This window comes from Plasmodium yoelii (assembly GCF_900002385.2).
Source record: "Plasmodium yoelii strain 17X genome assembly, chromosome: 13".
NCBI lineage: Eukaryota > Apicomplexa > Aconoidasida > Haemosporida > Plasmodiidae > Plasmodium > Plasmodium yoelii.
Genome location: NC_036185.2, coordinates 1,080,979 through 1,098,850, shown reverse-complemented (window position 1 = coordinate 1,098,850; position 17,872 = coordinate 1,080,979). Strand labels below are relative to the sequence as shown.

Sequence of the window (17,872 nt, the reverse complement as noted above, 5' to 3'; positions counted from 1 at the left end):
TAGTGGGGAAAATGTATGCACTTTAATTGTAGTAATTTGTATGTAAAATATATTATATATTTTAAACGTTAAAAAAAATTGTAAGGAATTTTCCATAGCTATATTTATGTAATATATGCTATACATATAGTTATACGAAAAAAAAAAAATTATTTACTTGAATTCAATACAACATGAAAATATTTTGGTTATAAAAAAAGCTATAGCCCCATATAACCCAATATATTTTTTTTCATCTCTATATTTGGTAAAATATATATAATAAATAAAAAATATATATTATAGTAATAAAATAAAAGATATAAGAACATTTATTATATAATATTGTTAAAGCCATATATAAATTTATTGGGAATTATCTTGACGTACTATGAAAGTAATATATATTTCATTTGTGTTTAATTAAAAAAAATATATAGCTGTTTTTTTCAATTTTTATAATCTATTATTATATAATACAAAAGCAATTGGGAAAATAATGTAGCCTGATATTATAACTTGTACTTTCCAAAAAAATTGGCACACAGTATATACGTATTTTATTAAGGAAAATATGTATATAATATTTTCAAAATAACTTAAAATTTCCATAAAGATAAAAGTCTGATAAATGTATTTTGTCAATAAAATAAAACCTTGTGTGTTAGCAATACATATTTTTTAAGGAGAAAACAATATATAAGATTAAAACAAAATTAATAATATTTACTAGGATGTAAAACGTTTTTCCTTTTTAGCTGTTTATTTTGAAAGCACACACCATTGAATATGTTTCAATATCTCCATATTTTTGAGATAAAAACATGTGAGCATGTAGACATATTTTATAAGTTATAGGTATATTATTTATTAAAATGCCACAAAATATTTTTAATCATTTCTATATTATATATTCCTTATGTTCGTTCTATAATATATCATATGGTAAAATTTTAAGAAATAATAATATCTTAATGGTAAAAAAAAAATTATTATTTACATCAATAATTTATTGTTCTTCAAATTTAGGATCAAATTATGTTCACAGATTTCCTAAAATATATACGAAATAAAAGATAAATAAATTTTGAAACAGTTAAGGGATATATTTTTATTTCCCTTTTTCTCTATATGTAACGTTTTTTGTTTGTCGTTGAGCGTGCATTTACTTGTTATATGTATATTTTCTCTCTATTACATTTTATTAATTTATTTATTTTAGTAAATAAAAGTTATTTCCTTTAAATATTTCAATTAATACTGTACATTTTAAAAAATTTTAAGTTATATAATCACGCAAAAGCATATTTCACTATATATAGAGAGTATTTTTTATTTTATCGCTTTACGCTCATAAAACTGAAGTAAAGATGGGGTAAATGTTTGGAGAAAAAAATGAGCACATAAATAATATATGCAAAAATAATATGTCAAACATATATAGAGATATTGCTACATATTGAAGCGCCTTAAATAATTACTGTGCTAACGAAAAACCGGATTTGATGTTGAGAATTTGTGGATCACTTACAAAATTACGGAAATTACGAAATCATGCTTATGAAAATGATAAGTTCTTTACAACAATAACAAAAAATCAAAAGGATACATTGAAAACTGTTGTAAAAATAAATAAGGATATTTTAAAAAGTGACAATATTTTAGAAATAATAAAAATAGTAAAAGATAATGAAAAGAATACGAATATAATTAATCATGTTACATTTTTCCATAGGTTAATGCAAATAATACATCAAAAGAATAATGATGCTAGTTATGCTAAAAACAAAAAATATATAAATATAGAAATAGAGAAAAGGATAAAAATTATATTTTCCTATTTAAGCAATAACAAAGAAAATTTAAAGAAGGTAAACAATTATAATAAACGATTGTTCTCATCTTTTGTTTGGTCGCTTAGCAAATATTTTATATTATTAAAAGAAAATGCTCAGGATTGTTTTTTTAAAGGAGTAGAAGATTTTACTTTTCAAGAATGTCCACATTATAAGGGAACAAATTCGAAGACATTTACTAATCATGAAAAAAGCACAAATGGAAATGATAGTACCATCTTCAATCACATTGTAAATGATGAAGATCCTAATAAAAGTTCGCATATATGCAAGTTTAAATATGAAAGGATATGTAAACAAAACATAACTAAAATAAAAAGTAAAATTTTTTTAAACTTGGACTGGAAAAAATATGATAATCATATACAACCAAAAAATAATAGTCATGAGGGAAATCACTTAACCCTTTCAAATGTGTATCTAAATTTGCTATTAAAATATGCAAATACGTATTTACCACATTTGAATCCATCAAGACATGTTGTTCTTCTTTGGTCTTTAAGTAAATTAAATAAAAATTCAAAAGAAATTCATGAAAATTATTATAAGCAAAGTTTAAATATTATCCCACAATTAAAAGATAACGAATCAATTATTTTATTATATTCATATTCCTATGTAAACTTTAAAGACTTTGATTTTTATCTAAAAATAAAAAAATTAATTATGAATAGAAGTATCCATAAAAAAATTGTGTATGAAAAAAATTATGAATCATTAATTAGTATGCTTTTATCTTTTTCAAATCAAAATATTTTTTTTCAAGATTTATACAAGAGCACAATAAATAGTATTTTAGAAACAAATAACTTTTTGAGCAATTTCCGAAAGAAAAATTTAATAAGATTTATATTTTGCATATTCAAATTACCACACATATACTTGCAGAATGATAATACATTTGTTAAGGATCAAATTGAACCCATTTCTTTGTGGAAAAATATTATTTTATATGAACTGCTAAAAAAAAAAGTTATGAAAAAAAGTGACAAACTTTTTCCATTAGATGAAGATATAAATTGTTCTATAAGGAGAAATAATTTTTTTGACACGATTTATAAGGATAAATATCCTTTAGGCGATGTTATTTTATTATTGTGGTCTTTGAGTCTTAAATATATATATTCAGCAAAATTATTTTTATACACTTGTATTAAATTAAACAGTTTATTAAAAAGTTACAATTTTATAAATAATTATTTTCAGATGTTAACAAATTTTTATTTATCTTTGTTATCATTTATATTAGAAGATCAGGATTATATTAACTTATATTTTAATAAAAATGAAGCTAATGCATTATCTCTTTTATATGACTATTTGAGCATACATATGGATAATTTTGTTATTTTAAAAGACATAATAAATATGAATACAAGACATAATAATGATGTTGAAATATCAAATATGCAAGAAAATATATTTTATATTATAAGTAATTATTTTAAACCATCAAAAAATGTAATTGTATTGTTGGAATATAAAAATGTGGTAAATATATCTATGGATATTTTATTATATAGGAATGACAAATTTCATCATATTAATTTGCCTAAAAATCGAAATGATCATAATTGTTCATATGTATCTTTTTTAGGTAAAAATAGTTTTAAAGATACCATGTTAGGTCCATACTTTCTTGAAAAAAAAATGAACCAAAAACATATATGCACCATAAATAATTTTACAAATTTTATTGCAAGAAAAAAGAAACACCATAATATACAAAACAATTCACCTGTTTTATATTTAACGAATAGAAAAAATATACACACGATATATACGCATTTTTTTAGTACTATAGGGAAAAATGATATTAGAGAAAAAATTGATCACCCAAATGAATGTATTAATTTGAAAAATTGTGTTACATTTTCATCAGAAATAGAAGATACAATAAAAGACCCCGAAAATTCCACAACTAATATGTATCGATTTATCAATAAAATAAAAAATATATCTTCAGACGAATGCAGTGATCAACTGAAAATAATATGTAATGATTTAATTTTTTTATTTAGCAACAATTTTATATATATTAAGAAGTACGATGTAATTAGTTTTTTTTACAAATTTTCATCTTTTTTCCCAGTATTTTGCAAAATGAAGAACCAATTATACAACGTAAACGAAGTAGTAAAATTGTTTTCTTTCTTTATAAATTTTACTACTTCTACATTTTTTCCATATTTAGAAAAAAATATAAACAATAACAAAGAAAGAAATTTAAATCTATTTATTGATGTATGTTGGACTTATTTTAGATATATGAAATATTTAATAGTTTTATCAAAAAAAATAAATTTAAACATAAATATGTCCTCTGAATTGGAACAGATAAACACCATTATTTCAAATGAACTAGATAAAACTCAAAATATATTCAACCATACTATAAAAAGAAAAATAACTGATGGAAATATGATAGCAGAATTATCTTCAAAAAATATGTCTCTTCTAATATCTATATTTTTACACCTTAAAAATTCAAACGATATAATAAATTATTTACAAAAAAATAACTTTTTTAATATAAAATTTTATATAAAAGATATTATATATATTTTAAGTGCTTTGCTTAAATCTGATTATGTATGGAAGGATCTTGAGTTTTTTTTTTGCAAAATGTTTGTAGAAAATATTGCATATTCAGATATAAACAATTTGGTGGAATTCACATATTTGTGTGCTGAACTCAAATGTAATCATGAATTTATAATGTCTGCTATTCGAAATAAAATAAATTCAATTATTAATTTACCAGAAATTGAAGAAAGTAAAAAAAGTGAGGAAGGTATAGAAAGTAAACAAAATATAAAATATAGTTGTGATGAAGTTGCTTATAGATTTATTGAAAAATTTACTCCTAACGAGTTAGCATTTTTTACGAGAAATTGTTATAGAATGCACTGTTTTGACAGACCCTTCTTTGATTTATTATGTGACACAACAATTAAAAAAATAAATGCTCTAAATTTGACAAACGCATGTATAATTCTACCCTGTTTTTCACGTGTATATTGTATTAAAAACATATGGAAAAAAGGTGATGAATATGGTGGAGAAAAAAAACAAATCATTAATAAAGAGATGAACATAAAGATTGAAAACAATGATTATTTAGAAAAAAATATATCCAGTTGCAGATATAAGATACCTGAGTCATTGAAAGTATTAGTAAAACATGTAGAAAATGAAATGATCCCAAAAAACAAGAACATTAGCTTACACAATTTATGCTATTTTATGGAATCGCTAACACTGCTTAAAATCGAAAATAAAAAATTGTATAACTTATGTATAAATGAAACATTAAAAAAAATTCAAAATTTTGTATATAATGAAAAAGAAATAAAAATTATAGGAAAAATATTGTGGTGTTTATCTTATTACCATAAAACAGAATATTTATTTTCACACAAAATTATTAGTTTTATTTTAAAATATAAATTATATCAATATCCAATACCTGAAAATTTTATTTCGTTTTTTTTGTACTTTATAAAATCAAGAGTATATAATAAAAAATTATTTTATAATATTGGAAAGTCCACTATCGTAAATATAACCATTAATAATTATTTTACAACATCCGAAGAAAAAAGACCAAACATTAAATTAAACGTAATTACTGAATTGTATGCTACCATGGCCTGGGCTTATGCCTTTACTTATTTCCATAATGCCGATATAGAAATAGCCAATTTTGATGCATACACAAATATAAAAGGAAATGTAGATATGTTCGCCTCAAAAGCGGAAAATAGTTGTAAACATTTTGATACAAATTATGATAACATGGAAATAAGCAAATGCAAAGGCATCAGTAATGTATCAAACCCTGCACAATTGCGCTATACTAAAAAGGATGAAATGTTTTTGAAAAAAATTTATGATTATATTTTTAATGAAATAAAAATTTTACATAAATATAGAGAGCTTTCATTTTTATTATTAGCAAGATATTTATGGGGAGTTTCTATTGTAAATTTGATAAATGATGATACAATAAATTTTATTAATATATATAATTGGAATGAAATAAAAATATATGAACAAAATCCTATGTACCTTCATATGGTTTTTACCTTATGGTTACGATTAAAATATTCTTATTCACACTTGAAACTTTCGAAGAACTTCCTTAACTTTATAGATCAAATTACACATATATTAAAAAAAAAATATATAAAAAACGGTTTAAATAAAGATAATTTATCAACTTTCCATGTACAAATATCTAAAATTTTAGACGAGTTTAATGTTAAATATACAAATGAATATATAACTAAAGATCTTTTAATAATAGATATAATAATAATACTTAAAGAATGTAAAGAAAAAATAGCTATAGAAATTGACGGTCCCTCGCATCATTTATTAGACTTGAGTGATCTCCATGTGAATACTTCAATAAATGATAATAAGTTAGTTATGCATATGTATATAACGAAAAATAAACTAAAAATTATTAATGCTTTGCTCAATAATTAAAGCAAGCTTATATTAACATTATTTTATTGTCTATACATTCCCTATTTTATAATTATTTTCACAATTTTACACATATTTTTTTATTTTAGGAAATATTTGCAATGTGGAACGACATATTTTAAGAACTTCTTACTTAAAAAAAATGGATGGAAAGTTATAAACATTCCATCTTATGAATGGAACAAAATAAAAAAAGAAGATCGAGATTACTATATAATTCAAAAATTATCAAATTGTAGTTCATCTCTCAAGAAATATTTTGTAAAGAATAATGAAGTATTATGAAAATTCCGTTCATATGAATTATTTGTTTTTTTTCCTTAGCAATTTTATGTTCCAATATATATATATTTCTATATATTGATATATACAATTTTTTTTATCAAATTTAGCTCTTGAAAAGGCTATTGATCGCTGCACATAATTAAACACCTTATGAATGTAAAAAGGATACAAAAAATCCACATTTCTCCTTTTTTGGAATAATTTGTGAATATATTGGGTTTATTATATATGAAAAATAACTTATTATTTATATGTTTTTTTTTTGTTTATGGCGCTATTTCATTTTGATTGATTTGTTATAAGACTATATATTTTTTCTTGTTTTTTTTCTTGAGCGTTTTACTTATTTGTCTATTTCGTTAATTTGTTATTTTATTTATCATATTAATTTTTTTTTGAAGGGTGAGGGAACAAATAATTCCTCCTAATTTCCCTTGTTTAGTAGACATATAAAAATGACGTGTACATACATACAAAAATAGAAAGACATAAAGAAAAATATATAACATGATATTATTTATTTGTTTTAATGAATATATTTAATCATTGTATAATATGTCTAGATATCGAGCAAATTTTATATGAAGTTAACCACATAAAAATCTACCAAAACAAATTTGTGATTTTATAAATATATGAATGTCATAAAAATTTATTAAAATTATCATTATATTTTGTATTTTAGTTTATTTCTATTTTGAATTATGATTTTATCATATTCTTGTTTTCATAGAATTATGAAAAAAAAATTATTATAAATGTTTGGCTAGCAAGAAAACATCTTTTCTTACAGAATATAATTTACAACTTTTTATTTAATTTTTTTGTTTTTTATTTGTAAATTTTTGTTATATATATTTGTTTGTATTCATACTCATTGTTTATGCATCTTACATAAATTTGGAATACTCTTATAAGAGATACTAAATTAATTGGCGTATAATCACGTAATAGATATATAATTTTTTTGCGACCGCTTCAAAATATACATTGATAAACAGGATAAAGGATGATAAAACTCATTGGGTTAATTGTTTTGTTTTTGCATCTGATTGGACATAACCATTGTAGATTAAATTTGAGAAATAATCTAAACAACAACTATGAACAAATAAACGAAAGAAACAATAATAAGAGAGAGAACAGTTTTCAGATAAAGCTACCAATAATTAATTTCCCATCTGAGAACAATATAGATTATAATTATAAAAAAAATGATAGAACACAAGAACACACCATTCTATTGAATAATGATAAAATAGAAGCTCCGTCTTATTCATTTATACCATCATTATTAAATTCTATTTATTTGTTTTCGTCTATATGTTTTATATTATGTTTAACTGGATTAAATGATCACAAAACATCAAAACGAGGGAATGTATTAGGGTTTATTGGTGTATTATCTGCAATACTAGTAACATTTAGTCAAGTTGGATTTGGATTTAGATATGAATTATTTTTTTTGATAGTTACCATAGCTACATTAATAGGGTTATATATTGCGCATAACGTTAGTATGGTCCATTTGCCTCAGTTAGTTGCATTGTTTCATAGTTTTGTTGGGCTAGCTGCTTTATTAGTTGGATTTTCAAAATTTCATTCAGAATTTTTTGAGAATTATGAAATGAACACAATATATTTAGTGGAGATATATTTAGGAACATTTATTGGCGCAATTATATTTATTGGTTCATTAGTTGCATCTGGAAAATTAAGTGGAATCATTGATAGCAAGTCATTACAATTAAAAATAAAAAAGTTGATAAATATTGTTAATATTGTTATTATTATAATATTGGGATATTATTTTATAAATATAAAATCTTTTTATTTAAAAACTATTTGTTTATATATTTCATTATTTGTAGACTTATTTCTTGGTTTCCATTTAGTAGCATCTGTAGGTGCAGCAGATATGCCTGTTCTCATAAGTGTATTAAATTCATATTCGGGTTTTTCTACAGTAATAAGTGGTTTTTTATTACATAATAATTTATTAATAATATCAGGATCGTTAATTGGTTCATCTGGAGCAATTTTATCTTATATTATGTGTGTAGGAATGAACAGAGATATATTTAATATTATATTAGGTGGATGGGATAATTATGAGGTAAACTATGATCAAAAAGAAGGAGATATTAACAGCGAATTTATTCAAAACAAGGATAATCATGACGAAAAAAAAAAAACTAAATTAGTGAATTCGACAACACATAAATATGTTGCTGAAAGTTTGATCAATGCTAAAAACATAGTTATTGTACCAGGATATGGCACAGCTACAAGTAAATGCCAAAGAGAATTAGCCCAAATGTACACTATTTTAAAATCTAGAAATATCCAAGTTAATTTTGCTATACATCCAGTTGCTGGAAGAATGCCAGGACACTTGAACGTACTTTTAGCCGAGGCTAATATACCATATAATGTTGTTAAAGAAATGAATGAAATTAATTCAAAAATATCAAATGTTGATTTAGTTTTAGTTGTTGGAGCTAATGATATTATCAATCCATCTTCCTTAGATCCTAAAAGTAAAATTTATGGAATGCCAGTGATTGAAGTTTGGAAATCTAAAAAAGTTATTATACTAAAAAGAAGTTTAAGTACAGGATATTCTGCTATTGACAACCCATTATTTTATTTTTCAAACACACATATGCTTTTTGGAGACGCTAAACATTCAACTAATCAACTTTTGACGATACTAAATGATTATATGGGTTATGGGCAATCTGATTTTTCTATGATCAAAGATTCTATAATAAATGAAGACAATAAAGAAACAAGTTCTTTGTATTCCATTTCGGACAATAACGAAAATAATTATGATTTTGAAATTTTAATGGAAGAAGAATATCCAAAACCTAGAAAAATAATAGGATTGGTAAGGGATGAAAATGACGATTTATATGTAAGCAGAGGTGTATTGGATGAAAGTAATGAAGAACAAATCAAAAATGCGGAAGGGGATGAAAATCAAGCATGGTCGAATGATATACATAATAAAATTCAAAAATCAGAAGTTAATCTATCGATAGTTCCTATTATCCCACATTTTATTCCAAAGCTAAGAAAAATGGGTTTTAGAATTTTGGCCGAAAAAAACATAGGAGAAAAAATACAAATACAAGATGAGGAATATATTAAATACGGTGCTGAAATTGTTTCACGCGAATCCATTTTTTCCAAAAGTAATATTATATTAAAAGTTGATCCACCAAGCGAGAAATTTATAAATAAAATAGAAAGCAACACTACATTGATTAGTTATTTATGGCCAAGTATTAATCAAGACCTTTTAAAACAAGCCGTAGAAAATAATGAAGATGATAAGACGAAAAAGAGTAATATTACATATATAGCTATTGACGAAGTTCCTAGATTTACTAAGGCACAAAAATTAGATGTTAGAAGTTCTATGAGTAATTTACAAGGATATCGAGCTGTTGTAGAAGCATTTTTTACCTTGCCACGATTTAGTAAATATTCTATTACTGCAGCAGGGAAAATTAATCCTGCACGAGTTTTTGTTATTGGAGCAGGAGTAGCAGGATTACAATCAATTATAACTGCAAAAAGCATGGGTTCTATTGTATATGCATATGATCCTAGATATACATCGGAAGAAGAAGTAAAAAGTTGTGGTGGAATATTTATAAAAAATCCAATAAAAATATGTGAAGAAAACAATATACAAGACGAAGAATATATAAAAATGCAAAATATATTGTTTAAAAAAATTATTAAAAAATGTGATGTTTTAATTTGTTCTGCTTCAATACTTGGAAAAACATCACCAAAATTGGTATCGACAGAAATGATTAAATTAATGAAAAGGGGTAGTGTAGCCGTTGATTTATCTACTGAATTTGGTGATAAAAAAAATAATTGGGGAGGAAATATTGAATGTTCTGTGTCTAATAAAAATGTTATTATAAATGGAGTTCATGTGTTAGGAAGAGATAAAATCGAAAGAAATATGCCACTACAAGCTTCGGAATTATTTTCTATGAATATGATAAATTTGTTAGAAGAAATGGGAGGAGGATTGCAATTTAATGTAGATATGAATAATGATATTATAAAAGAGCTTGTTGTTATAAAAGATGGTAATATATTATATTCACCTAATAAAATAATTGAAGATTTAACTAAGAGTGATAGTGTATTTATAAAAGAAAAAAAAGAAGATATTGAATCTTATTCAAAAAATACAATAATATATCCTACTGGCACACGCTTAATCGAAACTTTTATCGAATCTGATTTTTACTTTTATATGTCTCTTCTTTTTGTAATTCTTATTGCTTTTCTAATTGGAACCATGTTTTCACAGTCAGATTTGCATCATTTATTTTTGTTTGTTTTGTCTATTATTGTTGGATATTTTTGTGTGTGGTCAATAGCACCATCTTTACACACACCATTGATGTCTGTCACAAATGCGGTAAAGAAGCAGATAAAATGAATATATTATAGCTAATAATACAATTTTTAACAAATTAATGAAATAATATCCACATATATAGCTTTGTGTACATACATGCATAAATTGACATATAATATTTTTTTTCGTAGCTATCTGGAATTATAATAATAGGAAGCATGATTGAATATGGAAACGGATTTAAAAGTTTAAGTTCAATTTTATCAATGATTGCTACATTTTTATCTGCTGTGAATTTATCAGGTATCGATATATTATATAGTGGCATATTTTTTCTTCACAAAAAAATTGTTATAAGGCGTTTTTAAATTTGTATTTGTGTGTAAGCCTATAAAAATATATGCATATATAATAATATATATATGTAACAATGTGTGCAAAACATTTATCGTTGTTTTTATTTTTAGGAGGATTTTATGTCACAAAAAGAATGCTTGATATGTTTGTAAAATAAAAGATTACAATTAAAATTGATTATACATCATTTGTACTTGATTTCACTATTTATTATTAGCACCATTTATATTATAATGCAAATTTTTGTCAAACATTTTATGCCAATATAGGGATGGCGACATTGTTTATCGACTTTTACTATTTGAATATTATCTCGTATGCTGTTTTAGTTTCATTTGTATTTATTTTTTGGAGAAAATTATGTTTATTCACTATTTATATTTGATATTTTATATAGTCTATAATTATTAAATGATTGTGAAGAAAACATGTCTTTATTTTTTATAGAAATATATATTATATATATATATTAGTGTGGTAGTTTCCTTGCAAATTACCACAAAATTGAAGAGGGATATTAAATTTGTGAAAGTTAAAAAAGAACAAAAAAAAAATATAAAAAAAACAAAAAAACAAAAAACAAATAATATAAGAGTAGGCAAACGAAAGACAATTAAACGACAGGCTTATTCGTAAAGAAATGCATTTAATAAAAAATGTCAAAAAATAAAATCATACATATATATATTATTGGAATAATACTCCTTACATATATACGCGTGCAGTTATAATAATGTGTATATGTATATCCCCCCAAATGAGGTTGAGAAAAAATCATGGTAAACAATGTGTAGGGGTACTTGAAAATGATCGAAACGATAACATATATTCGAGTATTGAAATTTTTTTTAAAATATTTTTGTCCATTCTTATTATATGATTAAAAAGTTTGGAATTTTTATTAGGTCCAAAAAAACTATTTTCTTCAATGTTAAAGGAAATAATATTTAATTTCATCATAAATTCAGCATAGTGTATTTCAAAAATGTTTAAAAGCGATTTGATATTATTTTTTATATAAAATAAGGCTTGCTCTTTTTCTGTGTATTTTAAATTATTCTCATTATTCAAATTATTAACGCCTTTTTCATTATAATTTTCATTTATTATATTTTTTTTTACTTGATCGATGTCTTCATCTTCATCATCATCATTTTCGAATTCGTCATTTTCCTCGTCCCTTTCGTACTCAAAGTTATCATAAGAATTGTCAAAGTTTATGTCAAAACTAATATTAAAGTACTTGCTTAATTCTGACATTATTTCATATATTTGGGTAGGTATAAATAATATATTTAAAATGTTATTAGAAAATAGTTCATTTAATAGCGATTTTTTATGTAAATTATTAAAGCCTTTTTCGCCTTTGTATTCACTTTTATTTTCTATATTTTGCATATTATTAGTACTATTATTTTTTGATAAATGTGTGCTTCTTTCGAATACATCTTGCTGACCCTTTTTTTCGGAAAAATTATAAAAGTTTGCTTCAAATTGTTTGTAAATTTCACTATTATTTTTATAATCATTGTTTACGTAATAATTGTACAATTCTTGATGTTCAGTAGTTATAGGTATTAGCATTGCTTCTAATAAGAAATTTAAATATAATTCATGATTATTTTTTATATGATATAAGGATTTTGAAGCATATAGATTTAACAAAAAATTATTCCATGCAAAGGTTAAAATCCATTGATAATAGGTATATAAAGTATTTAAGAAAAAAAAAATTCTATATTTTAATATGCACAATGCTGTAATAATAATATGAAAATTATGAAATTGCAAAGCTTCTTCAGCTCTTTTTGTCTTTAAATATTTATAAAATATATGAACCAAATTTAATATATGCAAAGATTTTTTAATTTCTAAAAAAAAAGAAAATATAGCTGAATATTTTTCTAAACAATTAGAGTCAAACAAAAAATTTATAAATGGTCCACCTTTTGTTTCAATCATTAAATTTCTGTTAGTAATAACGTTGATGTTATTATTGTACATTTTGTTTTCTTTCAATCTGAAATATATATTTTTAAGTACATTTATAATTATCTCTTCTTTATAAAAATTCTTTATTAATTCATTACGTATATATATTTTATCTTCTAAATCATTAGTATCATTTTTTCTATTATTATCAACGTTTTTCTGATCTTTTTCATTATATTCATTTTTTATACCAACAATATTATGTGTATTATTTTTTTGAATTGGCTCATTTCGTATACATCCGTTTGTTATTATTTCATTTTTAGAATTTAAATAAAAACTGTTATTCACATTAGACCCAATTTCATCGTTATTAATATTTAACAATGTATGGCTAGCTAAATCCATTTGTTGAGTTACATGTTGATTATTAGTTCGTTGGTCTTGTTCGTCATATAACTGATTACCATTTTGATCACTTCCTATGTGGTCAATTCTATTAATATTAGTATGATCTCTGAATTGTTTTGTTGGGTCGTCGATTTTGTTAGCACAGTCAAAAAGGTTGGGTATATATTTTTTTCCGTGGTTATCACTTTTTTTTATATTTTTTTGGAAATTAAAAATTGTATTATGGTGCAATTTTTTAAAATGATTAATGTAATAAGTATTATCCATAGATAATAATATTTTCATATGAAGTAATACAAATTTTTTATGCAAAAAAAATGAGCATGTATAATTAGGTGGTTCTTCATTATCTATATATATATTTTTATTATCTGCTTTGTCACAATTCATAATAATCTTATTAATAACACATTGCCTAAATGTGTAATTCATTTTTCTTTCATCAATAATAGGGCTCAAAACATCTTTAAAAATAAATTCGAAAAAAGGTGAGATAAAATCATTAATTTCAAGAAATACTAAACTGCGCATACAACAAAAATATTCTAAAAGACTAGAATATTTTATTATGCTATGTAAAAATATACGGTTACTTTTTTTATAAAAGCTAAAAAATTGTTCTTGAAAATATTTTTTTATAAATATATCATAGGAAATATTTAATGATATAACATTTTTATTAAAATATGGTAATCCCCTATTTTTATTTTTTCGTATCTTTAAAAATTTAGATAATATATCCAATGAGTTATTTTGAATTTTTTTTATGTTCTCTAAATTGTAGTAATAATCCAGAGTATTTTCGTGTAACTTTTTATGTGAATCTGATTGTTCTCTAAACAAAATAATATCATCTTCATATGTGTCATCTGTAGAAGCTTTGTCTTCATAAAATTTGGAACTATTATTGAAATTTTTCCTATGTAATACATCTGAATAATAATTATTTTTGCCATATTTTTTTATATTTTTTTGGTGGGACATAGAATTATCTTCCTCTTTTATGTAATAATCAATATAATCGATAGCGTCTTGCTCATTTTTAATTTTCATATATAAATGTATATTATTTCCTAAACTTATTAAGAAAAAAATGAAAGAATTAAAAAACTCGGGGCATAAGACATAATCATTTTGTTTTTTTATAAAAAGCATACTGTGATCATGTTTTTGTACTAATGATTTATTTTGGGAATAGACAAAAAATTCATTATATTTATCATTTATTTTGCCCTTTTTAATCCAATCATTTATATGATTTGAATAATATAAATTTAAATTATTCAACAAAAATCGGAATATTTTTTCCATTGATTTGTTAACGAAAATTTGATTATTTCTCCAATATAATACAACAATATCATAACAAATACAAAATTTTTTTGCATTATCATATATAGAATTAAAATAAATATAATCATTTATATTAATACTATATAATAAATAGGATAAAATATAATTCAAAAAACTATATAAATTATTCCATATGTATAAATACTTATTTATTAAATAGCCTAAATGAATTAAACTTAAAGACCGAAAATTTGAAATATCATCTGTGTCTATTTTATTTGTATTTTTTTTTTCTTCATCAGTTAAATTTTTCTCACAATTTTCATGGTTTTGCCCCATTTTATTGTCATTATATGAGCATACATGAATATATTCGCGCTTTGGAAAATTGTTTGTATATTTCTTTGACCTCTTTTTTTTTCTTTTCAAATTAACAAAATCTTCCAGTTTTATATAATCCAAAATTTTAATTGTGTTCAATTTTTGGAGAAGATCCAATATTTGATCATCCTTAATGGGCACAATATTATATTGTCTTAAAACTAGTATAATATGATAATTATATAAGATGTTTATAATGAATCCCCACTCAGTGTAAATTGTTTTTAACGAATCCACAAAACAGTCCATAAAATTTCCCTGATAATATATATTAAGGTTATGTCCTTTTTGGTCATTATTATTATTATTCATACAAAATTGATCTAAGAGAGGAAAAAAATTTCTTTTCCCATCCTTATAACTAAAATTATCTCTAATGTAAATAATATAATTAAACATGTTACTTAATTTACAAGGTAAAAAGAAAAAAAAATGACGAAATTTATTTATTAGGAAAAAAAATATGTGAATGTAAAATAATTTGATGCTAATTTTTTTAATATTTTTAATATAGTTTTTAAATGTGGTTCTTCGAATATTGTATAATTTTATCTTCATCATTTCGCTTATAACTGCATAATAAGTAATGATATCAGAGTTAATTATTTGTTCTGATGTGATATTATTATTTTGTGTATCACTACTAAGACGATGTTTTCCTTGGTGTGTGGTTCCAAGGTTGCCATTACTTATAATTTTTTTTTTTATTTCTATATAAAACAAAAAATCATCTTTAATTTTATTTCTATCCATTGGTTTATCGAATAAGAAATCCATAAAATTTGTAAAAAATATGCCTTTAAATTTTATAGGACAATTAAAAGATAACATCATTAAAATTTCTTTAATTATAAATATTTCACTTACATAAAAAGGATTTTTTTTTTTAACCCTCGGCGTTTTTATAGCAGTTTTTACTCCCTTTGCAAGTGTATTTCTATTATTAATATAGTTTTCTCCAATTAAAATTTGGTTGCAATGCTTATCTTGATTTCCAGATTCTAATAAGGCGTCTTTGTCGTTTATTTTGTATTTAACTATATGATCAGAATTTTTATCGAAAGATAAATTTTCATTAATATTGTGTATTTGATCTATTTTTGTTTGTGCTTGCTCGTTAAGGGACATATTACGTATACTATTATGGTCTCCATTTGAAATACTGCTTGTTTGCTGTTTAAAATGGGAATCTTCACTACGTTGTATATCTTCGTTAATAAATATATTATGGAGATTATATATATCGGTTTCATATATTAAATTTTGTTCTGTTTCAATATTATTATGTATTTCTTCATCAAAAAAATTAATGTTATTGAAAAAATATTGTTCTTTTGGTTTAGACGTGAACAAATAAAATTTATTTTTATTTTGTTTTTTTTTTAAATTTGTAAATATATATTCATCATACGATTCATCTAAATTATTTTGAAAATTTTCATTTTTTTCGTCATAATTTTTTTTATATATATTTTTATTTTTATTATAATTGGGCTCATAATTTCGTAAAGGGGAATCATCATAGAAATCATCAGAATAATGATAATCATCACAGTAGCCATCTTCGTCATCAGCCATTTCATGGCTATTACGTCCGAAATGAGCCGAGGCATATCTTAATTTATCCTTGACATTTTCATAATGTGGATATTTATAAGCACACATTGATATTTTTTTAATAACATTTTCATAGACCAATTCATTTTTGCTTTTCATATAATTTCCTATAAAATTGTTGTATTCTGTTTCATTAAAAATATCATCTCTATCACTTTGCACATTCGTATTGTTATAATCAGGGTCATCATTTTCGTTGTTTACATAATTATTTAATTCATTTGAACGTTTACAAAATTCTTCTTTATTATCTACGTTATCGTCATTTTCACTCGAAGAAAAATTAAATTGGGAATCATCATCATAGCTGTTATGCAATTCATCCAAATATTTTTGATTTTCTTTTATATTAAAGTTATTTATATCATTTAAAGCCTTTTGCTCATTAATATTTAAAACTGTTATATCGTTTTCTTCTTTTCTTTTATCGTCGTTATTATTATTAAAATATTTATCATATATCAGGTCAATCTCTTTTAATTTATCATGTTTGGACTTTTCACTAGTTAAAAATAATACTTTTAAAATTATATATTTTAATTCATATCTATCTTTGTCATTGTAAATATAAAAGTTATCAGAAAGGAATGTTTCACATATATGCTTAAATATCCGTTTTTTTTTATATTCTGCATTTATAGTCAACTCGTTAATAAATTCATTTATATCATTTATTACTTCATTATCATTTACATCTTGAAATGGATATAATGAAATTTCATTTAACGATTTGTTCATTAAATCATTTAAAAACTTTTCGTTCGTATATTTCTCAAATTTACAAAATAAATAACTTAAATATGTTTTTTGTTTTTTTTTAACCTCATTTATGTAGCTAGAAGTCATATTACCAAAATCGATGTGTATGCAT

The 17,872-nt window shown here is 23.0% G+C and overlaps 3 protein-coding genes across 3 annotated transcripts; 2 read left to right on the top strand and 1 right to left on the bottom strand.

Moving 5' to 3' along the window:
* Nucleotides 1-1,484: 1,484 nt before the first annotated feature.
* Nucleotides 1,485-6,614, top strand: PY17X_1321100 (RAP protein, putative; the record flags this gene model as incomplete). The annotated part of the gene is made up of 2 exons (XM_721353.2): nt 1,485-6,262; nt 6,419-6,614. 2 exons carry the CDS (start codon nt 1,485-1,487, stop codon nt 6,612-6,614), a joined length of 4,974 nt encoding a protein of 1,657 aa, XP_726446.2.
* A 1,009-nt stretch (nt 6,615-7,623) lies between these two features.
* Nucleotides 7,624-11,524, top strand: PY17X_1321000 (NAD(P) transhydrogenase subunit beta; the record flags this gene model as incomplete). The annotated part of the gene is made up of 3 exons (XM_721354.1): nt 7,624-11,070; nt 11,202-11,313; nt 11,478-11,524. 3 exons carry the CDS (start codon nt 7,624-7,626, stop codon nt 11,522-11,524), a joined length of 3,606 nt encoding a protein of 1,201 aa, XP_726447.1.
* Nucleotides 11,525-12,141: 617 nt separating this feature from the next.
* On the bottom strand, nt 12,142-17,847 carry PY17X_1320900 (gamma-tubulin complex component, putative; the record flags this gene model as incomplete). Its single annotated transcript, XM_725463.2, has 1 exon — nt 12,142-17,847. The coding sequence occupies one exon, from the start codon at nt 17,845-17,847 to the stop codon at nt 12,142-12,144; it is 5,706 nt and encodes a 1,901-aa protein (XP_730556.2).
* Between the last annotated feature and the right edge of the window lie 25 nt (nt 17,848-17,872).